We start from the raw sequence: 25,610 nt of genomic DNA, 5'->3' as shown, positions 1-25,610 counted from the left end.
TTTTTCGTGATAAAAAAAAAAAAAATCTTATATGCCGGAAAATACCGTATTTTCTCCCAATACACTTTTCTGTATTATTCTTTGTGTGTTGAGAGTCACAACTGCAAACAGGACTAAAGGCCACTATACGACACCTGCTGAGTATCATGTGTGGATATAATTCCTATTAATGACATACAAGCACAATAGTCAGCGACCCCAACAACTCTACTGCCCAACTAGCAGTTGTATCCCTCCGCACACCATGTCAGATCAGACAGGACAGTACTGTCACCTATATACTGCTCAGTGAGCAGCCACATCTCTCAGCACCTAATGTCAGATCAGGCAGGTCAGTACTGTCACCTATATACTGCTCAGTGAGCAGCCACATCTCTCAGCACCTAATGTCAGATCAGGCAGGACAGTACTATCACCTACACAACCTTGTTCTGTTTTTTTTTTAACTTATTGATTTCAGTAAGGGTCATGATAGTAACATAGTAACATAGTAAATAAGGTTGAAAGAAGACAAGAGTCCATCAGGTTCAACCTAGGGAAACTCTACTGTGTTGATCCAGGGAAGGCAAAACCCCCCGCGAGGCAGACGACAATCGCCCCACCACAGTGAGAAAACTCCCCCCCGACTCCAATGGCAATCAGAACAATCCCCGGACCAAAGCATCACCGGAAATCTAATGCCCATAACTTGTAATATTATATTGTTCAAGAAAAGCATCCAGGCCTCCCTTGAACTTATTTAATGAATCGGCCATGACAACATCATGTGGCAGAGAGTTCCACAGTCTTACCGCTCGTACAGTAAAGAACCCGCGTCGATGCTGATGATAAAATCTTCTTTCCTCTAGACGAGAGGATGCCCCCTTGTCATGGTTACAGACCTAGGAGTAAAAAGATCACTACAAAAATCTCTGTACTGTCCATTCATATATTTGTACATTGTGATCAGATCGCCCCTAAGACGTCTTTTTTCTAGCGTAAATAACCCCAAGCTTGATAACCTGTCCTGGTACTGTAACCCACCCATTCCCTTAATGACCTTTGTTGCCCTCCTCTGCACCTGCTCCTGTTCAGCTGTGTCCTTCTTATATACCGGTGCCCAAAACTGTACACAGTATTCCATGTGTGGTCTGACCAGTGATTTATAAAGAGGCAAAACTATGTTCTCATCTTTAGCATCTATACCTCTTTTGATGCATCCCATTATTTTATTAGCCTTGGCAGCTGCTGCCTGGCACTGATCACTAAAGTTGAGTTTACTGTCCACCAATACCCCCAGGTCCTTTTCGGAAGTAGTTTTACCCAGTGTTTTATTATTTAGCACATAACTGTACTTATTATTTCTATGGCCCAAGTGCATAACCTTACATTTATCCACATTAAACTTCATTTGCCATTTCACCGCCCAAGCCTCTAGCTTCTCCAAATCCCTCTGTAATATGATATTATCCTCCTCTGTACTGATTACTTTACCCAGTTTAGTATCATCTGCAAAAATGGAGATTCTACTCTGTAGCCCCTCAACAAGATCATTAATAAAAATATTAAAAAGAAGTGGACCCAACACTGACCCCTGTGTTACCCCACTAGTAACTAAAACCCAATCTGAATATGTTCCATCAATGACCACCCTCTGTTTTCTATCACACAACCAGTTACTTACCCATTTGCATACGTTTTCCCCGAGTCCCAGCATCCTCATTTTGTAGACCAACCTTTCATGCGGCACAGTATCAAATGCCTTTGAAAAGTCCAGATACACAACATCGACAGCCTCCCCCAGGTCCAATCTATAACTTACCTCTTCATAGAAGCCGATCAGATTAGTCTGACAGGACCGATCCCTCATGAATCCATGCTGGTGCTGCGTCATAAGATTATTTTCATTAAGATACACCAGTATAGCATCTCTTACAAACCCCTCAAATACTTTACCTACTATAGATGTTAGACTTACTGGCCTGTAGTTTCCAGGATCACTCTTTGACCCCTTTTTGAATATTGGTACCACATTAGCTATGCGCCAGTCCTGTGGAACAATCCCTGTCGTAATAGAATCTTTAACCTATAGCTGCACCAGGACGTTACTGAACGTCCTCGTGCCGCTATGGGAGTTCAGAGGGGGGTCGCGCGGCGACCCCCCTCTGAACTGCCGCGATCCCGGGTGCCGCATGTAGCCCGGGATCGCGGCTATTAGCGTGCGCGGTCCGATCACCGTGCCCGCTAATTAAGTACTTAGAAGCAGCTGTCAAAGTTGACAGCTGCTTCTAAATACTTGCTAATCTCCATACCTGGTGGTCTAGTGGGGGGATCGCCCCCCTGCGGCGCAATTGCGGGGGGGCGATCCCCGCATCCATCCCGGGCCGGGGTCTGCGCCGTAATGGCGCTGATCCCGGCTCGGCATTCTATTGCTTTTGGCTGCAGCAGCCAAAAGCAATAGAACACCGATCTCATGGATTCATGCAGTATAACTATACTGCATGGATCTCTATGAGAGATCAGAGTGCAGGGGGGCTTCTAGTATATGTGTAAAGTAAAAGAAAAATGTATTTTTAATAACACAAAACCCCCTCCCCTAATAAAAGTGTGAATCACCCCCCTTTCCCCATTTTATAAATAAAAATAAATTAATTAATTAATAAACAAACATGTTTGCTATCGCCACGTGCGTAATCGCCCGAACTATTAATTAATCACATTCCTGATCTCACACGGTAAACGGCGTCAGCGCAAAAAAATCCCAAAGTGCAAAATTGCGCATTTTTGGTCGCATCAAATCCAGAATAATTGTAATAAAAAGCGATCAAAAAGTCATATATGCACAATCAAGGTACCGATAGAAAGATCACATCATGGTGCAAAAAATGACACCTCACACAGACCCATAGACCAAAGAATAAAAGCGCTATAAGCCTGGGAATGGAGCGTTTTTAAGGAACATATATTTTCTTTAAAAGGTTTTAATTTTTTACAAGCCACCAAATCAAATAAAAGTTATACATGTTACATATCGTTGTAATCGTAACAACTTAAGGAACATATATAACAAGTCAGTTTTACCCCAGGGCGAACGGAGTAAAAACAAACCCCCCCCAAATAAAAAAAAAATTTTTTTTTTTCAATTTCACCACACATATAATTTTTTTCTGGTTTCCCGGCACATTTTAGGCAAAAATTACATCTGCCATAGCAAAGTACAATTAGTTGCACAAAAAATAAGGGCTCATTTGGGTCTCTAGGTGGAAAAATGCAGGCGCTATGGCCTTATATAGACGAGGAGGGAAAAACGAAAACACAAAAATGAAAACTGGCTGTGTCCCCTAAGGGTTAAATATTAAGAATAACGGTCTGTCTAACACAGTATTTAATTCTTGCAAACCTCTAGGATGGATACCTTCTGGGCCCGGTGACTTATGGATTTTAATGTTTTTAAGGCGTCTCCCCACTTCTTGTTGTGTTAGGCAGGTGAGATTTATGGGAGGATTTATATTATCCCTCGTCATGTCGTCTGTTATGGGATTCTCCTCTGTGAATACAGTAGAGAAGAATGTATTTAGAAGATTGGCCTTTTCCTCTTGCCCCTCCTCCATTACACCCAGATTATTTTTGAGGGGACCAACATTTTCGGTTTTAAGTCTTTTGTTGTTTATATAGGTGAAGAACATTTTGGGATTCGTTTTACTTTCTGTGGCTATCCTTCTTTCTGTTGCTATTTTTGCTTCTTTTATTTGCTTTTTACACATTCTATTCTTCTGTCTATAGTTGCTCAATGCTTCCCCACTACCTTCTTGTTTTAGTAGTCTGAATGCTTGTTTCTTATCATTTATTGCACCCCTTACAGCTGAAGTTAACCACATTGGATATCTCTTATTTCTACTACGTTTATTCCCATATGGTATGTGCCGTTCACACAATTTACCCAGGATGCTCTTAAATATGTCCCATTTCTCTTGTGTACTTTTATTTCTGAAGGCATTGTCCCAGTCTATGTTTCCAAGGTCCTCTCTTAGTTTTTGGAAATTAGCCTTCCTGAAATTTAATGTTTTTGTAGCCCCTCTGCTAATTATTTTATTGAAGGATAATTGAAAACTTACTATGTTATGGTCACTATTACCTAGGTGACCCCCCACCTCTATTTTTGATATTCTGTCTGGCCTATTGGTTAAGATTAGGTCCAGGAGTGCCCCCCCTCTTGTTGGTTCCTGTACTAGTTGGGAAAGGTAATTATCTTTTACTATTTCCAAAAACACGCTTCCCTTCCTGGAGCTGCAGGTTTCTGCTTTCCAGTTTATATTTGGGTAGTTAAAGTCCCCCATAATAATGACTTCCCCCTGCTTCGCTGCCGCATCTATTTGTCTTATAAGAAGATTTTCTCACTCTTCCACTATACTTGGAGGTTTATAACTCACTCCTATAAGAATTTTATTATTCTTCGTCCCTCCCCTTATTTCTACCCAAAGAGATTCCACATTATCATCACTTATATCCTCCCGCAGAATGGGCTTAAGGCATGATTTAACATATACGGTCATTTTTGAATAGACTATAACCCTGGATATTAACAGCCCAGTCATAACTCTCATCCAGCCAGGTCTCGCTTATCCCCACTATATCATATTTCTCTTCAACCATTATGAGTTCTAATTCCTCAGCTTTATTAGTGAGGCTTCGAGCATTAGTATACATACATTTAATATGTTTGTCCATATTCCCTTTCCTCTTGTCACTAGTGACTGTTCTAACCCCTCCTGCTGCTCCACCCCCAGTATTATAATCTAGGCCCAGCTCTCCATCTACTCTGTCTTCACTAACTATATTGTTGGTAGGGTATAATTATTATTTAATAGAGGCTAGTCTGTAGCATAGGGTGGGGGCTAAGAAGTGGTGCCAGCCTGGCCCAAAATTTACTTTTACACAATGATATCAGTGACTATAATATTGCTAGATACCGCACCCTCTCAGTATAATACTGCCATATACTGCACCCAGTGAATATGATGGTGCCACACACTGCCCCTGTGAATATTGCCAAACACTGTACCTCCTAAAAATACCCTCTGAATATAATACTGCAACATACTGAACGTTCTAAATATCCCAGCCCCTCCATGACGTGACTCCATTAGAATCAATGGAACCCTATCATAGAAGGGCTAGGGTTTCCTCCCACTAAGGGTGGGTCGGCCTGCCTCCAGTGCTTCAGCCTGGACCTGGTGGTACAGTCACTTTAAAGTAGGTACAGGGACCGTCTTGGGGGCCTTGGCCAAGGTAGTAGTGTACTCTACTGGGGTTAGTGTGAAGAATAGTACTTAAGATTTGAGAGAGAATACTCATACTCATATATACACAGTGGCACCTTGAATTAAGAGCATAATTCGTTCTGTTCCAAATTCACTCTTAAACCAAAGCAAATTTTCCCTTAAGAAATCACTGAAATGCAGAAAATTGCTTCCACACCCCCCCCCCCCCCCCCCCCCCCCAAAAAAAAAGTTTTTTTTTATTCTGAAGTGCAGACACATTATAGCAGCAGTGTGTATAGCTGAGTGTAAGTGCAGGCACATTATAGCAGCAGTGTGTATAGCTGAGTGTAAGTGTGTAAGTGCAGGCACATTATAGCAGCAGTGTGTATAGCTGAGTGTAAGTGTGTAAGTGCAGGCACATTATAGCAGCAGTGTGTATAGCTGAGTGTAAGTGCAGGCACATTATAGCAGCAGTGTGTTTAGCTAAGTGTACGTGCAGGCACATTATAGCAGCAGTGTGCATAGCTGAGTTTGAGTACAGGCCTATTATAGCATCTGCCCCCTGGGCCAGTCTTCCTCAGTACAATATAGGGCCGTGCAGCTGCTACACTCAGCATGCTTATCTCTGCCACCTAAGAGGGCTGAGGGGCTGGTCTGTGCTGTGGGCTGCCACTGAAGCCCCCCCAATGTCAAGCCCCTCCCCCTGTGCTGACCCCTATGCTCTTAACTAAGCCTATGAGGCATATAGTTAAAATTAAACTGCTATGCTTTCTTCCTCTGGCCACTGTAGGCCGCTCTCTCCTCCCAGCTGTCACTCCTGTATCTGGCTAGAGGAACCTGAATACCAGAAGTGTTCTGCAGGGAGCCAAGTAATAACTGCACAGAGGAGACCTACTCAGGCATACATAGAGGATATATACAGTATATATACAGAAGGAGACATACAGTATATACAGGAGTATTATTTTTACTAACAGGGATGCGCACAGGAGGGAGGTATTCTAAATGGAGGAATTAACTATGGGTGGGGGATTGCCTTTACCCACAGGGGAGGGTAGGGGGGCATTTTGACAGAAAAAAAAATTGATAAAAACGTTGGTGAAAATACGAAACCCCAGTTTCCCAGCATCTTGTATTGTAGTCAGTATGATGGATGTCACCCCTCTTTCCCACCATCTTATACTCAGTATGATGGATGTCACCCCTCTTTCCCACCATCTTATAATCAGTATGATGTGGTTAGCCAGCGTTCTACCGATCTTATACTCAGTATGATGGAGGTCACCCAGCTTTCCAGTATCGTATACTCAGTATGATGTGGTTACCCAGCTTTTCCAGGATCTTTTACTCAGTATGATGTGGTCACCCAGCTTTGCAGAATCTTATACTCAGTATGATGTGGTTACCCAGCTATCCCAGCATCTTTTACTCAGTATGATGTGGTCACCCAGCTTTCCAGCATCTTGTACTTAGTATGATGTGGTCACCCAGCTTTCCCACAATCTTATACTTAGTATGATGTGGTCACCCAGCTTTCCAGTATCTTGAACTTTGTGACCAGGGAATAGTGGTACTCGTCTGTACTACTCGGCCAGTGGTGGTAATTGTTGTGAAGCCAGTGCTAGTCCAGCACACAGGTGTGATGTTGGTACCTGTTTGTTTTCTAAGGCCAGAAGTGTTCCCCAAATGGACGGTAGCCTGCCACGGCAGTCCTGAGTTACAGCTGACCCATCCGGACTGTTGGTACTGCCACCCACAGAAGGAGGAGAAATAACCCTAGGTGTACGGTTGCGTGTGTATATGTGCCGGGGCAAACAGAGGATGACATAGTCCCTGTAGTATAAAAATATAACAGCTTTACTGTCAGGCTTTTCAATATAACAGTACGCGTTTTCAAGAGTAAATAAATCCCCTCTTAAACCAAAGCAAATTTTCCCATTAGAAATCACTGATATGCAGACAATTGGTTCCACCCCCCCGAAAATAATGATTTATTATTCTGAATAACATGTAAAATAGATGAAACAAAGATTCAGAAACAGCAGAATATGTGATATTATGAGTTACTGTACATCAATGGAGAGGATGGGAATCACAAGGGCTGACAGAGACTGCAGGGAGCAAGAAGGAATGAGCAGGGCAGATGTGGGCACATACATGCAGCGCTCTCTGTCCGGGGAGAGAGGGGTTACAGCTATGGAGAGATTACTGCCACAGTCCTGTCCCCTGATGCAAGCCCCAGCCTTAAGTGGATCTGCTATGATTTGGAAGGTGAGGGAGACTTCCTAGGTCAGAGTACTGGGCTGTAGACCACACTATGCAGACCATGCTCCTCCCCCACTCCCCCTCCTACCCAGTACAGGGAGCTCTTAAACCAAAGCAATGCTCTTAAACCAAGTCACAATTTTTAAAAACTGTGAGCTCTTAAACCAAAACGCTATTAAACCAAGTTACTCTTAAACCAAGGTATCACTGTATATCTTTTGGACTCTTGGTTCAGGTCCCCACATAGGCACACTGTATATCCAGAGAGGTATACACCTAGTGATATTTGTTTAAAGGGATTATCCAGTGCTACAAAAACATGGCCACTTTCTTTCAGAGACAACACAACTCTTGTCTCCAGTTCCGGTGCAGTTTGCAATTAAGCTCCATTCACGTCAATGGAACTGAGCAGCAAAACCTCGTCCAAGCTGGAGACAAGAGAGGTGCTGTCTCTGGAGGAAAGTGGCCATGTTTTTGTAGCGCTGGATAACCCCTTTAATTTATGATGACTATATACAGTGATTTAATGATGCATATTGGATGATGTTTACATCTCTGTGACAATACCCTTGTGTGCATAATTTTACTCTACTTTATGTCATTTTATTGTGTTTTCTGACTTTCTGAAGTGTATTGTTTAGGTATACATTTTTTTTGTAGGAAGTAGAGGAATAATCATTACTAGCTGTTCAATCTTGAAGCTCATTTGGAATTTCTGAACAAAAGGAATAAGGGATAGAGTTTAGCCCTCCCTTCTACTTCTCATCCTATTAGATATAGTTTAACACCTTCTGGGGGTATCCTCTGTCCAGAAATCTGCATTACATTTTCTGCATCTTTATCTCTCTTGCCCCAGTATCTGTAGCTATACATTCAACCCTAGCAAATTGTAACCGGGTTTAGGTATAGCATTTTTAATTGAATTTAAATCCATTTGATAAAAAAAGCCATGCCTAAATAGAGACTATAAGATTGCTCATTTATTATGGTTGTTTTGTTACATTTTAATTTATGTACAGAATAAATTGTGATTCTTCTTACAGAGACTTATGAACTTTCTGTACGTTTTCTGTTTACAATTGTTTTTTTTTTAAAGATAACGGGGTTTTAAGGCCAAAATAGACTTAAGTGCTATCCTGATAAGCAACCGAATTTGGCACCTAGACTACAAGTAGAAAATAGAGTTTGTCTCTATCCACAGTGTAACGATGGCGACCAGTAACTGTAGCTCAGCTTCCATTCAAGTGTACAGGAGCTGAGCAACAGTTACAGGTCACCACTGCTATTATGGAAAACCCCTTTAACACTAACATGATGTCATAGTCTGAGAATTAAAGGAAATGTGTCACCTAAATTTTCTTTCACTGATTAGCATCAGATGCTAAATCTTGTTATTTTATTCTAATCTGTTTCTATTTTCTGATTTTTTTTTGTTATGGGGGCTGCCATATTGCCTGGGCGGTTACTATAGGCATTTAGTGACATGCTTTACTGTGACAAGTGACAAGACTTGTGGACATAGACGACAATAGACAGACTCTGTCCCCTTAAGGTGAATTTGAAAAATTACTGAGCGCGCTCTGTGACCTTTTGAAAAGATCAATCCACAGGGAGCTGCTATTGTCTCCTCTATGTACTGGTGTCACATGTTGCTGCAATGTTGCAATGTTGCTTGATATTTGATTACCGGTGGCTGAAGAAGTTGGATGCAGCCCAAGGGAAACCTGGAAAACATGGATACAGTCTATGGCAAATGGCTGTATCAATGTTTTCCAGGACTCCCTAGGGCTATATCCAACTTCTTCAGCCACCGGTAATCAAATGTGGAATGATTGGACTCAAGCATGCTTGAGTGTCACTCATCTCTACTCCCTTTCAATAGATTATGTGGAACTGAAGTGAGTTCCAGGATTCTTAATTTCATCGGTTTATTATTGATGGGTTACCCTGATGCTGGGTTTACACGGAGCGATTTTGAAGTAACGATTTTTTTTTAATAACGATCAGCGTTTAGACGGAACGATATATCGTACGGAAAAATTGTTTTGCGATCGTTTCGCGATCGCTTAAGTCTATCTCGCACATAGGCTAAATCGGTAAACGACTGTTTACATGGAACAATCTGCAATTTTTTTGCGAACAACCAACGACGATTTGAAAACATGTTCAAAGATCGTTGCTTGATCATTCGCTGCATTTACACGTACGATTATCGTCCGAATTTGATCGTTATAGTGCAAATTCGCACGATAATCGTTCCGTGTAAACGCAGCATGAGGCTTGGCCATCAATATTACAAGGCTATATAACCCCTACTGCAGGTATATCAGTCATATTGCTAATGAGGAGAGCCATAACCTGGGATTCTTCAGACAAAGTGGCCATTATAAAATTTTGTGCAAAAAAGCATTAAAACATAGCGTTGGTATGTCAGAGTTAAGAGAATTCTGGACAGGGAACTTTTTCAAAACTGGCGGGAAGGGGGGTAGGTGAAAAAAGCAGTATGCACTGTTCTCTGCCCCGATCCCACGGTCCCCGGCCGCTTCCTGGTCTGTCCGCTTCCTGAGTGAAATCTGGGATGTGATGTGTCAGGCCCGCCTAGCCAGTCAGCGGCAGAGACAGGAAACCACTACAGCCGCTGACTGGCTGATTGAGCCTGGAATGTCATGTCCCAGGTCTCTCTAGACCAGGAAGCATCCCAGGACCAGGGGATTGGAGAAGAGGATAGCGGACATAAGGGCTGGAGCCGTGGAGGTAAGTGCATGTTGTTTTTTTTCACCCACCCCTCTCCAGCAGTTTTGAAATGTCCCTATCCAGAATTCTCCTTTAAAGGGACTCTTATCAGCACACTGGCCCTGCCCGAGATACTGACAGTGTGCTATAGTTGGCAGTCCTCTTGTGAGCATGTTACCTTTTGGTAATTTGTCTGTGGAGTGGATTAAGCTCAATCTTGAGTCTCCAACTTTAATGAAGAGTCAAAGAACACTTGACTCCTTCATAAATATTCAGTGCTGTCCAGCTTCCTGCAAACTCATACTATCTGTAAGTATCTGCCAACAGAGGACTGATCTGCAATCAGATATAGTTTAATCTTCTAGCCAAGCTATGTTGGATCTGTGCTCTAGGTGTAAATCCCTTGCTTAAAGGCTAATATCATTATTTCCCCCCCAGGTTCGATTGGGAATAAAAAAAAAAAAATATATATATATATATATATATATATATATTTCATTTCCATCAGGAGAATTGAACCAAAGAAAATAACTGTTGCTGGTCTCTACAGAGGTCATTTACCCCTAGACCACAGCTCCAACACAGGCTAGGAGATTCAAATATATCTGATTGTAGGTCAGTCCTCTGTTGGCCAATAATGAATGACAGTGTGAGTAAGCAGAAGGCCCGTCAGCATTGATTATTCATGAAGAAAAGGGAGGAGAAAGGAGTGGTGAGGTGTGCCAGAGTGCAGCACAAACGCTGAGCCACAACTCCTCATTGACTCCTCAATATAGTAGAAGACCAGAGATTGCACATAATTCACTGCACTGACAAATTACCAAAAGGCAACATGCTCACTAGGAGACTGCCAGCTACAGCACCTCAGATAGGGCCCGGGTGCTGACAGAATCCCTTTAATTATAAAAGGCAACATGATACATTTTGTAGCAGCTAAATAAGCTATTGATTAAAGTGGTCTGTATTCTGATAATAGCCTCATGACAGAGAATTGCTCATAAAGTTATTCCCTAGCAAGCGATTTCAATGTCAATTTCTATTTTGAGTCATAAAAATGAGAAAAAAAATTTAAGAACATGTTTAATAGAAATCAGCTATTCTCATGTTATGTCTGATACATCAGAAGTGTTGAAGCATTGCTGCAAGTAATTTGACTTCTTCAGCTTGAGCTTCACATATTGCAAAGCAAATTAAAGTCATGACTACAACAGTAAAAGCATTTGTACTGTAATTGTACAATTCTTGTATCTGGATAGAAGCAAATTGAAGATTAAAATTAACAGCGGGCATAGAAAAATCTGTTTTGGACGAGTTTTGCTCGATGAGTTATTATGCTAATTACTGAATTTATTCTGGCAGGAGGCTCTGTACAGAGACGGGCAGTGAGAAGAATGGATAACAAGGTCGGCATGATACAACTAAACTATTTTAGGTCACATGCAAGGTGCAGATTAGGTTGGGTGTGTATAAATGAAGGTTAACAATGGAACCTCCATTTTTAATGTTCATCACTTACATAGTATAATTAATTGTGCAGCTTTAATTATGTAGTTGACATTGGCAACAGTCTCTAAAAAACTTGTGACAAAAGTTTTGATTGTGGGGGTCTGGTTGCTGAAACCCTAATGATCTCTTAAACAAACGGGCAACAGCGCTCAGCCGGAGACATACAATGGTGAGAATTTATAGGGTTCATGTATGTACTGTGATTTAGGAATATATACCGTTGCAGAAATATAATTTATACCTTACGTCCCTAGAAATTACGGTTACCTGTCCAGTCAAATGCCAATAAATCTGGTAAGGCTGGGTTCACACTGCGTTTTTGCAATCCGTTTTTTTCATCTGTTTTTTTAAAAAAACGGATGAAAAATGGATTGCAAAAATGGATGCATTTGTGTGCATCCGTTTTGATCAGTTTTTCCATTGACTTCAATTATAAAAAAAAAAACGGATCAAAACGGATCCGTTTTTTTGCCGGACGCAAAAACGTTGCTGACACTATTTTTTTGTCTGTTAAAAAAAAACAGATCTGTTAAACGTATGCTAAAAACGCAGTGTGAACCCAGACGAACTGGGCAGGCCAAGAAAGTGTAACAATAAGTTGGAAGCCATTTGCCAGTTGGAAGCCATGAGAGGCAGCACATGTGGCAGCAGTTTGCTTTGCACATATCATTGAGCTGCTAGTGTCCCTCATATCACTGCTAGGGGTGATTGACTGTCATTTGCAATGGCTGCAATCAGGTGTTACTCCGCAACATAGGCACGAATCGGGCATACTCAAATCTGACTATTGTTGGATCCTAAACAGAACCTCCATGGAAGCCCTAATCCTCCAACCATAGGGCGGAAGTGATGTAGGCGCCTATGTCACCGCCGCCAAATGGGTGAAAGGTGAGAGCCTCCATGGATGTACAGATTTATACAGCGCTGATGCTATAGCATGAAGACTGAATCTTTTTGTCCTGGCACTTGGGTGAAATGTCCATATTGTCTCTGGAATTTTTCTAATTTACCTATTTACCATCATATTTACCTATGATGATCATAAAATCTATTGCATGTACACATAGCATAGAGAGCAGATTTATACTCTATGTACAGATTTACTTTTGGGGCTTAGTCCTTAAGAAAAGGACAGGCAGGGTGCTACCCATATTTGCTTAGATTAGTGGATTTTCTACTGGAATTAGGTAGTAGGTGGAATATAAGCCCTTTAAGTATGTCTTAAGAATATTATTTGTGTAAAATTGCTTGTAAATGAATGTACACATGGCAATATCTCAACATGAAGAGTTCTAGTTTTGACATTTATATTCTTTGTGTTGCTTGTGTTTTTACACACTAGGAGCCTCTGTTCCTAATTACATTAGTCCTTCAATATACTACTGTGGGTGGGGGGCACAACATATCTAAACAGTAAAGTTGAGCAAAACACTTCAATATGCATTATCTTACACTTGAATTAGAAATTAATGAAGAAAATATGGTCACAGCTTGAGTTCAGAGCCAGAATCTATCATGTAAGGAAATTATTTCCTATATATTGATTATTATTGCTGCCCAAAGCAAGGCTGGCCTGTTTTGTTGACACGTGGTCAAGACAAGGACTCATTTTGGCACTAAAGTGCCACAACAAATTGATGTCTCTGGTCCAATCCCACTGGAAGGTGAATCCTTTCCATACAACACATGCAGCAGCAAAGAAGGTGCAGCGACCCAGGGGGCGGATGGTGGAGGAGGATGGAGGACCACATGGGCACTTGTCACGGTGAGCCAGGAGTGGGACAAGCTTGCCACCCCTGGATACGCTAGCTCGAAACCACCACGTTGTTGGGAGTTGTAGTTGCTGTTTCAGTGTAGAGTAGGGAGTCTTGCACAGCTGCAGGTGTTCAACAAGTGATGAAAAATAGTTTACTGTAATGCTGCGTTTACACGGATTATCGTTCGAATTTGCACGATAACGATCAAATTCAAACGATAATCGTACGTGTAAATGCAGGGAACGATCAAACAATGAGCAAGAAATTGTTCATTTTGATCTTACAACATGTTCTCAAATCGTCGTTCGCAAAATATTTGCAGATCATTCCGTGTAAACAGTCGTTCACGATTTAACCTATGTGCGAGATAGGCTTAAGCGATCGCAAAGCGATTTTTCCGTACGATATATCGTTCCGTCTAAACTCTGATCGTTATAAAAAAAAATTGTTACTTGGAAATCGTTCATCGTACGATCAGCGAATTATCACTGTGTGTAAACCCAGCATAACTCTCTGAAGGACAGCACAAAAAAATTGTTTGTTCAAGGCAAAAATCACTCCTTTGGGGAGGTAGTACACTGCTAGTGTTTTCACACACTTTAGGCAGAGATACAAAGTCCACAAACACTGATAAAAACTTGACAATCCTTAGAAGACAATAATTGCTTGTAATACTGGAATCCACTTGTAATAGACTAGCTGCTTGAAATATACTTGAGACAATACTGAAGTTGAATTTAGATACACTTGAGAATATAGTAAATGTGTTGAATAGACCTAACAATATACTGACAGTTAGATGAGATAGGTTTAACATTAGTTGAGACAGACTGTAGCTGTGTAGCAAGGTTAAGTTAGGATACTGATGGCTATCGATCCGGGGTCTATTTGGGCGCAGTGGCTCGGCTGGGGCTGTTAGAGAAAAGTGTTGAATCCACAGGAAAAGACATCTGCCTACGCTACCATGTGGGGTGCGAACAACACACGATCGGGGAGTTTAGGCCCACCTAGTGGGAGAGCTAGTTGTCCGGGAGATCCAAGAGAGACATAGCAAGTTGCAGTAGAGACTCGGCCTTTGCACTTACTGTAACTAAACTACTGACTAGTGTGGTACCTCAATTACTTCTAAAATTCTTTCCGAAGTAGCAGAAGTAGACAATTCTATCCCCCAGTGTGAATAGGTTTGACCCATCCTTCACCACAGTTCTGCGCGCAGAAATAAGAAAGAAATAACAAAGGTCCTGCACATGGCTCCTGGTGGCAGGCCAGGGCCTGGAAGAACATGCTCAGCAACTCTGTGAAGATACTCTCTCTCATACACTGGTAACACTACAAACTAAAAACTTAACCCATTAGTCCCACCCCGCTACATATATATATCAACAGGAGGGTATCTGATTGGGGAACAAGCATAGAATAACCTCTGTGATATATGAATACTACTGAGGTAGCTAGCTTAGGGATTGGTTACTAGAAATCAGAAGATTTCAGTGGCAGGAAATACACGATCAATAATAGAGACATCAGCTAAAGGGGCAGTGCGGCGGTATGCAATTATTCACTAACACACATTACAAAGTTATACAACTTTGTAATGTATGTTATGTTAGTGAATGGCCCCCTTCCCCGTATTACTCCCCACTCACGTTAGACCCGGAAGTGTAGTGCTCTATACTCACCTGATTCGTGTCGACCCATCTTGTGACAATATCATCTTCGGGCGGCCGGCCGAACCGCTCCGACCGCCCCTAGTGCAGGTCGCCCTCTGCCGTGTCATCAGCTGCTCAGCCGCGATTGGCTGAGCACAGTAATGCTCAGCCAATCGCGGCTGAGCAGCTGATGACGCGGCAGAGGGTGGCCGGCACGAGGGCCGGTCGTAGCAGTTCGGCCGGCCGCCCGAAAATTCCATCTTTGTCACAAGATGGCGGACGGGGGTCGACACGATTCAGGTGAGTATAGAGCACTACACTTCCGGGTCTAGCGTGGGTGGGGGGAAACACGGGGAAGGGGGCCATTCACTAACATGACATACATTACAAAGTTGTATAACTTTGTAATGTGTGTATTTAGTGAATAATTGTTTAGCGCCGCACTACCCCTTTAACCCTTATACACTCTTAGCTGTCAGCTGTACAGTAGAACAGTGACATCTAGTGGCGGGAGTTGCATACTACAGACTTCTGTCTCAGAGGTTATACTCACATATGGTACCGACCTAAACTTCTTTAGAAAAGACAGCAGACCCGCTCTGAACTGCACTTAAACTTCATCTAAGCACATAAAATTATTTCTGTAAATTCACTCGTAGCACCCTAGCGGTAATAAGGTATACATAAAACAACTGTGTGAATTAGGAGGGTGAATCATCTTCACAGCAGATTTTGATGTTGCATTGATAGTGGATTTAAACCTGTACTTGTAAGAATGCAAACATGCAACTGATAGGGCACCCTTTATTAACCAATACTGTGAAAAAATCTTAACAAAACTGTCACCGTCATTTCAAAAATAAAAAAAATAAAAATAAAACTAAGACAAGTCAAAAGGTTTGACCAGAGTCTGAGTTAAGTGCTTGATCCCACCAATTGCTAGAACAAGATGGGAGAAGTGCAAAGCTAATGGTGTGTTTACACAGACCAATTTATCTGACAGATATCCGACAGATTATTGAAGCCGAAGCCAGGAACAGATTATAAACAGAGAACAGGTCATAAAGGAAAGATTGAGATTTCTCTGCTTTTCAAATCCATTTCTGGCTTTGGTTTCAATAATCTGTCAGATAAATCTGTTAGTGCTATTCATCCCATCCCTCTCCTTGCTGCAGGAGATGGGCTCATATACTGCTATAGAAGTCCATCTAAATTTGATGAAAAGTTTAGTGGTGGGTGCACAGATCTGGTCGGTCAGTAAAGTGCAGTACAGTCATCTTTTGCATGTGCTATTATTTATAATTGAGGACCAACAGGGCAGCATATGATTTTCATGTTCCACATTTTCCTTTGCATTTATTCACAAGAATATTTTCCTGCAACCATTAACATGTGATTGTGTCACTTCATTTTTACTGGTTTTAAATGGTTTTGGTATGCTTACATCTTTACAGATCTCCTGGATACTCAGCCACTGCAGGAAACAGAAGAGGAACTTGTAGCTGACATTGACTATACAGAAATAATATCGGAGGAAGAGAAAGAAGAGCTAAAGAATGAACTGGTCAAGGTAATTTTCACATTATTTTATTTTTCATTCTTACTAAGCAACCAATGTAGGAATATATTACTTTGATTAAAATTGTATAACTGTTTTCCCATAATGATTGCTTAAAATTAAAGGGGTAGTTCAGCAAACTAAATTTTCTTTCAAATCAACTGGTGCCAGAAATCGCAAGTCTTCCAGTAATTATGAGCTGCTGTATGTCCTGCAGGAGGTGGTGTATTCTTTCCAGTCTGGAGAGCAGGAGAGGTTTTCTGTGGAGAGTTGCTACTGCTCTGGACAGTTCCTGTCATGGACAGAGGTGGCAACAGAGAGCACTGTGTCAGACTGGAAAGAATACACCACTTCCTGTAGGACATACAGCAGCTGATAAGTACTGGAAGACATGACATTTTTTTAATAGAAGTAAATTACAAATCTATGGCACTTTCTGACACCAGTTAATTTGAAAGATTTTTTTTTTTTTTTTGCTGAACTACCCCTTTAAGCAAACAACAAATGTAAAATCTAGAATATTTCCAACACAGTGGATGTGGAAAGTCTACACCCCCCTGTTACAATGCAAGTAATTCTTGCATGTAAAAAAAATCTAAATCAGACCAAGAAGAATACTTTTACTTTCTACTCCTGTAATATAACCTATAGGCTATGTTTACATAGCGTTGTTTTCGTCTTTATTGAGGTAAAAGTACAGCTGTACTTTTGCCTCAAAATGATGGCCTGCCAAAAAGACATCCTCTAAACATAGTCATAAGTCAAGAAATTGGATAGCAGTGCATATAGAGTATGGAATAATGTCCGTATTCAATTACTACCGTTAAAAGAGAACTATCAGTACTTTAGACGAATCTAACCTGCTGATAGCCCCCTATAGCACCCGGGATGCTGAGGAGTAAGGTATGTCTCTTACATTCCTCCTCGGCGCTGGTCCCGCGCTGCTAGTTGACATAATCTTCAGCCGGGAGCACTGCTCCATTTTTAAAATTCCCCTTTAAAATAATGAACATGCTCATTATTTAATACCTGATTTTGCAACACACAGTGTTTTTTTTTTCCACATTGTTTTATTTTTACTCAAATTTATGACCAAATATTAATATATTATTACTATGGGTGAACACTGCCGTTATTACAAAATAATGGTCATTATTTACCATTAAATGACAGCTGTCAAATAAGAACGTTGGTCAGTCTGACAGTGTGTGAACATATGAGGGTGGACAAATACATAAATAGAAATTAGTGATGAGCAAATACTGTCCGATCGAATAGATATTCGATCGAATAGTAAGGTGTTCGATTGTATCGAATATTATCGAATAGTTCGCTGAATATTCGATAAATATTTGATGAGCGTTCAAATCCCCCAGCTTCCCTGTTTTTTAGCCAATCAACATGCAGGGAGGCTGCCACAGCCCCTTGGTGTATAAAGCATCGCGAGAAATGAGAATAACAATGATTGGATGGCATAGTCACATGACCCAATAACATATATACGTGTGTTCATCCAGTGCTACATGCTGCTACATCATACATAAATACAAAGGGTAGTGCAAGCACTCTGCTCACCAAGTGCTTTGTGCTGCTGATACATGCTAGACTGCTAGATCTAAAAAAAAAGAGTAGTACGTGTGTTCATCCAGTGCTACGTGCTGCTACGTCATTCATAAATACACAGGGTGGTACAAGCAGGCTGCTGTGCTACTATAAGGCACTCTGTTTACCAAGTGCTACGTGCTACATGATACAGCCGACCAGCTGTACCTATAAAATATTCATACACCCTTTAATAACCAGGTAATTTACCTGTATGACATCGACTTGTGACTTTATTACCAGAGATTTGGGGGTGCTAGATGCTTCCCCTGCTGTCCCAGTTGCATTCCAGTGGTGTTGGCATCATTTCCTGAGGTGTCATTGTGGACTTGGTGACCTCCAAGTGGTCAAATAGATGTTTTTCAATAAACGAATACTTGTTCCCATAGACTTTAATGGGATCGAATATTCAATCGAATAGTCGAATATCGGGGAAATATTCAAATGAATATCGAATATTTCACTATTTGCGCATCACTAATAGAAATAATTTAATGTGGTTGTATCTATATACACACATTTAGGCTATGTTCACACTACATAAAATAATGGCCGTTGTCCGCGGCGCAAAACTGCGGCCGTTGTTTTGAGGTTCCATATAATGACTGCAATGCAATGTAACTATGGCCGTTGAATTCACACTACGTATCAGATAACGGCCGTTATTTATACGGCCCCGTGAAAAATAAACGTCAATTATTTCCGGCCGGTAATACTGCAACAACGGCTGTGGATTTCAATGCGGCCGCAAACGTAAAACTTATATCTGCCGAATTAAACTTGATTTTGATGTAAAAAAAATTCGGAGTGGTTTCTCGGGCCGTGCACAGTATTTAAAGTAAATGACCTGTTTCATTCCGTTTATAATCATGCTAGGAATCAAAATTAAGCAACGGCCGTAGTTTCACAACTAGCCCGTACGATCGTAATTCTACGGCCGTAGTTTTGGCTGCAAAAATCCGTCCGTTGAAAACAACGGCCGTTATTTTACGTAGTGTGAACATAGCCTTAAACTAGGTTCACACAATAAAAGCTAAATACCCCTGTAATTCAGAGTGAAAATAAAACAGTATGTAAACAAATAAAAGAAACAGACACATTTTGCAAAAGCAGGTCATAAAAACCATAGTTTTGCAACAGCTGGAGGGATAAAGGTTTCCCATCCCTGCTATACTGTGTACGCACTGCCAACCAACTTCCAATTGACGTTATTGTACCCAGGACTTCCCAGGACCTTATTGTACTGAAAATATGCCCATACAACCACATAGTGTAGGTGCCGATCAGTCACTGAACACAAATGGAAAAGGTCAGTGAAGCATTTAAATGCAGTGATTGCCTTTGATCACAGCACTTAAATGGATAAATGACTGAAACCAGCATGATCCCTGATGTCAGTCATTAGCGCTGAGCTAATGTCATACTACTAGAGAAGAGCGAACCTCGAGCATGCTCGAGTTCATCCGAACCCGATAGTTCGGCATTTGATTAGCCGGGGCTGCTAAAGTTTGCTATACTGTAGCTCTAAGGTTGTCTGGAAAACATAGATACAGCCAATGACTATATCCATGTTTTCCACATAGCCTTAGGGCTTTATCCAACTTCAGCAGCCACCGCTAATCAAATGCCGAAAGTTCGGGTTCGGATGGACTCGAGCATGCTTGAGGGCCGCTCCTCTCTACATACTACCCTATTGCCCTGGCTCCATACTCTTATAGTGCAGAGTAGCAATGACTCTAACCTCCTGTTATGTTCTCATAGGTCCAGGGACGTTGAGAGGTGAATGTAAATTTCTCCCCTTTAGCTACAGAGCTGTTTACGTTAACTTTTGTATTTTATTAATATGCAGAATAGACAGTTCAGTGCACTTGGGGCACCCACAGATTTTTAATTTGGGCTCTGGCTGGGTCATTGGTGGAGGTTTGCACTGGGTTATTGTTTTGCTGAAAAGTGAAATTCCGCTTTATCTGCAGCATTTGTAGACATGGCCTGAAGGTTTTTGTGGCAAAATTGACTGATATTCAGAACAGTTCCTAATTCCCTCTTTGACTAAAGCAGACTAAGGTTATGTTAACACGCTATCAAAATTACAGCTATTTTTATTGGACAGCAGTCATTTCATGGCACATAACGGCTGTTATTTTATACAACGGCCATTATTATATAAATAATGGCTGTTTTTTTAAAAAATAACAGTCGTCATTTGCTGTTAAATGGGGGACATCCAATAAAAGTAGACTTCATTTTAACACAGTGGAAACATAGGGGAAGATTTATCAAACATGGTGTAAAGTAAAACTGGCTCAGTTGCCCCTAGCAACCAATCAGATTCAACTTTTCATTCCTCACAGACTCTTTGGAAAATGAAAGGTGAAATCTGATTGGTTGCTAGGGGCAACTGAGCCAGTTTCACTTTACATTATGTTTGATCCCCATAGCCTTTAGCAGAAAAACAACTCCAAAACATAATGCCGCCTCCTTCATGCTTCACTGTGGGTATGGTGTTCTTTTGGTTATGCTGAGTGTTGGCTTTGAGCCAAAAATACATTTTGGAATTTTGAACAAAAAGTTAAACTTTGGTATTATTAGACCATAACACTTTCTTATATCCATGGTGACTGTGACACTTTTTTTTTTTTTTTTCAACTTTTTTTCAGCCTTTTTCAACTTTGTGTAAGAAAATTTATGTTTGCTACGGATGGTTATTGGGTAGAATTCTTCATACACTTTTCAAGTTATTATCTTGAGTGTGCTACTGTGTGCTGTTCTTAATGGGCTGTAGAGAGACTATTATATCTTCTTATGACAGACAGACCCTTGCGAATGTTAGATGTTTGCAATTTAGTTACCAGATCATCACTGCAATTCAGCATCATTATCCGAAGCTTACTATTGCTATCACTGAATAGTGAGTTTAGAGATTATTGTTTTAGTAAGTACTGTATGTAGATGACAGATGATAAAAACTATATGTAGGCATATATACCGTATTTTCTGGTGTATAAGATGACTATTTAACCCCGAAAAAGCTGGGGGTCGTCATATACGCCAGGTATGGTCGCCCCATACGGTGGGGGGGGCTCAAAAATGGCCGCATCCCCACCGTAAGGGGCGATTATTATTAAAAAAAAATAAAACATTTAACTGACCTGGGGCCTGTTCCCGACACAGGCAGTGTGACGTACACTGCCTGCACCGGAGATCCCCCAAAGCTCTCCCGAACAGTACCAGAAGCCTCTGTCATTCTCCCAAAGCTCTCACACTGCCTGTGCCAGGAACAGTAAGTTTACTGTTTTTTTTTTAATTTATTTATTTAGCTGCAGTTAACCCCTGCCTGACCGGAGCAGGGCTGCGGTCAGGATGGGGTTAACATTTTCCTGCGTATAAGGCAAACCGCTGGCTACCTTCTTAAAAGTCAGGGGTCGTCTTATACACCCAGTCGCCTTTTACGCCAGAAAATACGGTACATATACTGTATGTGTGTGTGTGTGTGTAAAGTATATAGGGGTAGAACATTGGTTAAATATCGAAGGACAATGGATTAGCATTTTATTATACTCCAAAGACTGTATGAGGCCTTCAACATTCTTGCATTGTATGGCTCCTTCCAAACTCTGTTTGATGTGTATATTGGAGCAGAATAAAATGTAAGAATTCACATGATATCACAACACTATGGAGTATATTCATTACCATTTTTTTATTGACATACCCAGGTGGTATTAGTGGTGTAGTGCTCATTCTGGATCAATCCTTATACTACAATTGGATTATTAATGATCCTAAAAATATTTAAAGGGGTTTTCCAGAATTAGAAATTTTGGAAATTTTGGAATTTTTTTTTTTTAAATCTAGATAATCCCTTTAATTATTATAAGTTTCTACCAGGGACTCCAGGGTCCGCTGAATTCATCATTTTTTCCATTGAAAAAATGATAAGGAAAACTACGCCAGGATTCCCTGTATGCGCACACTTTTGCCTTTACAGAAATCGTCAAACCACCGGCGCTGCAGGGACTTTTTTAAGCCGGGTGCAAAAAATGACGGTCTTAATAAATGTCCCCCTGTGTGTGAACATAGCCTTACAACACAGTGCATTGTTAAAACATTGAAGGTAGATGCAAGATGAGCTTTATATAATTAATATTGCTTAATGGGCACAATATGTTACCAACATTTGGATATCAATCTGTTTCTGTTACTTTTGACCCTATTTACTTCTGTGTTTGTATAGTTGGAAGATGAAATTGTAACTCTACGTCAGGTGTTAGCTGCCAAAGAGAAGCACCTGGCAGAGATAAAGCATAAGCTGGGAGTCAGCATGATGAATGAGCTGAAGCAGAACTTCAGTCGCAGCTGGCACGATGTGCAGACCCATTCCGCGTAAGTATCCAACCTCAATAAGTAAGACTGGCCTGCTGTTTAATATATACCTTGTTGAAATTATAACATTGCTTCGTAAAGATACAACAGCCATTCCTTTATTTCGAACAGAATTCACTTAATTATTAATAAATACAGTATGCATAGGGACAGGTTTGTTTAAAAAATGGTTCTAATGTATTGTGATATATATATATATATATTTTATTTAATTTTTTACAAGGTTCACACTTTTTACGCATATTTTGAATCGTTCTAATTCAAGATGAGCGAATCTTGAGCATGCTCAAACCCCTTTTTAATTACGGTCGGCTGCAGAAGTTGGATGCAACCCTAGGGAGTTGTGTAAAACATGGCCTGTGGCCAATGGCTGTATCCATGTTTTTCAGGGAGCCTAAGGGTTGCTTACAACTTCTGCAGCCACCGGTAATCAAGTGCCGCACGCCCGGGTTTGGACGGACACAAGCACACTTGAGATTCGCTCATCTAGAGCTAGAAAATAAAATGTATGACTGCTGTGATTTTATGCTGTTATGGCTTTATTGATGAAGTATTGTTTGATGGTGCAGTACTTTGCAACCAAAACCAGGAGTGGACTGAAAACACAGAAAGGCTATGTTCACACACTATTTTAAAACACCGGGCATTGTTTGGAAATAACGACTGTTATTTGCCATTAAATAGTGGCCATCCCCTCAATTTCAACAGTGTGTGAACATAGCCTTTCTGTGTTGTCAGTCCACACCTGGTTTTGGTTGCAAAATACTTAGAAAAAATACTGTGTGGGAACATAGCCTCAACCTATCACCTTGCATTAGCCAAATTTTAAAGGGGTTTTCTAGGAGTTCTAGTGATGAGGCTGCTGGTTGTCATCCTACCACTGATCAGATATTGAGGGCCTTATCCCCAGGAAGAACAGAACAAAAATAGCATAGACCAGACAAAAATCTAATAGGTCCTATTCAATATTTAAGTAAAAGTGATTCAACATGGAGGACTGGTATTTCTAAACTACGTCAAAACTCAAAAATTTACACAATATACTCATAAACCAAACAAAAAGACAGGAGTAATGACACAAATATTAAACCCCAGGGTAATTGCCTTGAAAATCACGGCTACAAATCATTGAAGCCTGTAATTTGCTAATTGATTGAGAGAATGAGCATGAAGTATTGGGATGCCACAGCTGGCTTATCCGCCGCCTGTGTTCTACAACTACCTATGTGCACACAGCACTGGAAGGCAGCCAGAATCACATGTCTATAATTAAGTCAAAGAATGGATCATTGGTTCCTAACTACTATGAATACGCTAAAGACATTTATAGAACTCAGTTGAGGTATTAGTCAACATTGTATTCCATTTGCCAGCAATTCATTGCAACTGAAACATGAAATAGATGGAAATGAACATGTGTGGTTTATTCATTCATCCCTCAAACTATCATTTCCCATCTTGGTGGCTTAAATAAATAAAGGTTTACAATAGTTTCAATGATACTAATATATTGTATTCAACTATAACTATAATGTAGGTTTAAAGAAGAATTCCGACCAAAACATATATTAAAGTATGTTATTGCTCAACAAAGATTATACAAATTCTTCATAATTATGGGAAATGCACATATAGGGGGAGATTTAACAAACATGGTGTAAAGTGAAAAGGCTCAGTTGCCCCTAGCAACCAATCAGATTCCACTTTTTATTCCTCACAGACTCTTTGGAAAATGAAAGATGGAATCTGATTGGTTGCTAGGGGCAACTGAGCCAGTTTCACTTTACACCATGTTTAATAAATCTCCCCCATAGTGCTTTATTCCTCATTTACTACAGCTTGAAGTTTTCTATTCCTAGCAAAAATGGTGACGTTACAACCCACTGTCTTAGGGCCCTATTCCACGGGGCGATTTTCATTTGGATAGTCGTTAAATCGTTCGGAACTAAGGGATAATCATTCGGTTGAATAGCGGTTAACGATTTAACAACGAACGAGAAATCGTTGATCGCTTAATGAGACCTGGACCTATTTTTATTGTTGCTTGTTAGCAAATTGTTCGCATGGAAGAAGACATTGTTCGGTCGTTCGCAGTAGCAATGACAAGACGACCGCAAGAACGATCATAAGTAACGATCATCGTTTCGTGCAATTGGGTGAACAATTTCAGGTTGTTCGCAATAGAGGTCTTTTGAGATTGTTTATCAATAACGACTATCCGAACGATAATCGGCCCGTAGAATAGGGCCCTTACTCATAAAGCTGCGAGCTGGGCTGTGCTGCAGCAGCAGGGACAGGAGCGTTAAGCAGGGTAACCTCAAGTAACAGCTCCAGTGCAGGACAGGAGAGAGACCACTGGGATCATGTGACTTGTGAACCCTCATCCCAGTGGTCTCTCTTCCATCTCTGCACCAGAGCTGTCATTATTTGTATTGGGTGGACAGCCAGTGAACCTGGATAGACGACTGCTAGGGGGAGCTGCTCTCACCAGCTTTTCTCTCCTCCATCAGACCTGTCAGCTCCGTCCCTGCTGCCCGTGTAGCCAACCCGCCGTCCGGACCTTCCATGTTGCTCTGCGCTTAGGGAGAGAGCAGGCTGGGCCTAGGACACATCCTGCTCTCTCCCAAAGCACAAAGCGCTATGACTTCGGGGAGAAGTAATGAAGGGTCAAGACTCGGGGTCAGCTACACAGGCAGGAGGGACAGAGCACGGGCTTACACAGTGTCAGACTGGGCCACCGGAGGATCGGAGGATCCTCCGGGGGGGCCCTCCCCACTCCCACTAACTGACCGGCAGCTGGGCTCAGTGGCCCCAGCTGGGCCGCCCTGACAGCTGGTGGCGGAAGAACTGGTCGGAACTGTATGTGCTCGCACTCCTAATGAGCGCATACAGTTCCTACTGGGCCAAGATGTGATTG

At 41.3% G+C, this 25,610-nt stretch overlaps 1 protein-coding gene across 2 annotated transcripts in view; it reads left to right on the top strand.

The window, feature by feature from the left end:
- Positions 1-25,610, top strand: part of TPD52L1 (TPD52 like 1) — a 74,290-nt gene that overhangs the window by 32,219 nt on the left and 16,461 nt on the right. The window contains exons 2-3 of one of the 2 annotated variants that reach the window (XM_069973664.1): positions 16,605-16,720; positions 22,545-22,693. In XM_069973664.1, the coding sequence (XP_069829765.1) occupies positions 16,605-16,720; positions 22,545-22,693 (265 nt within the window). Of the gene's footprint in view, positions 1-16,604; positions 16,721-20,768; positions 20,803-22,544; positions 22,694-25,610 lie in introns of those variants that run through there. The other variant, XM_069973665.1, reaches the window with a different exon arrangement.

The sequence above is a fragment of the Dendropsophus ebraccatus genome, chromosome 6 (genome assembly GCF_027789765.1).
Source record: "Dendropsophus ebraccatus isolate aDenEbr1 chromosome 6, aDenEbr1.pat, whole genome shotgun sequence".
In the NCBI taxonomy this organism is placed as follows: Eukaryota; Metazoa; Chordata; class Amphibia; order Anura; family Hylidae; genus Dendropsophus; species Dendropsophus ebraccatus.
The sequence above is the reverse complement of the archived record's forward strand: the minus strand, read 5'-3'. Positions and strand labels throughout refer to the sequence as shown.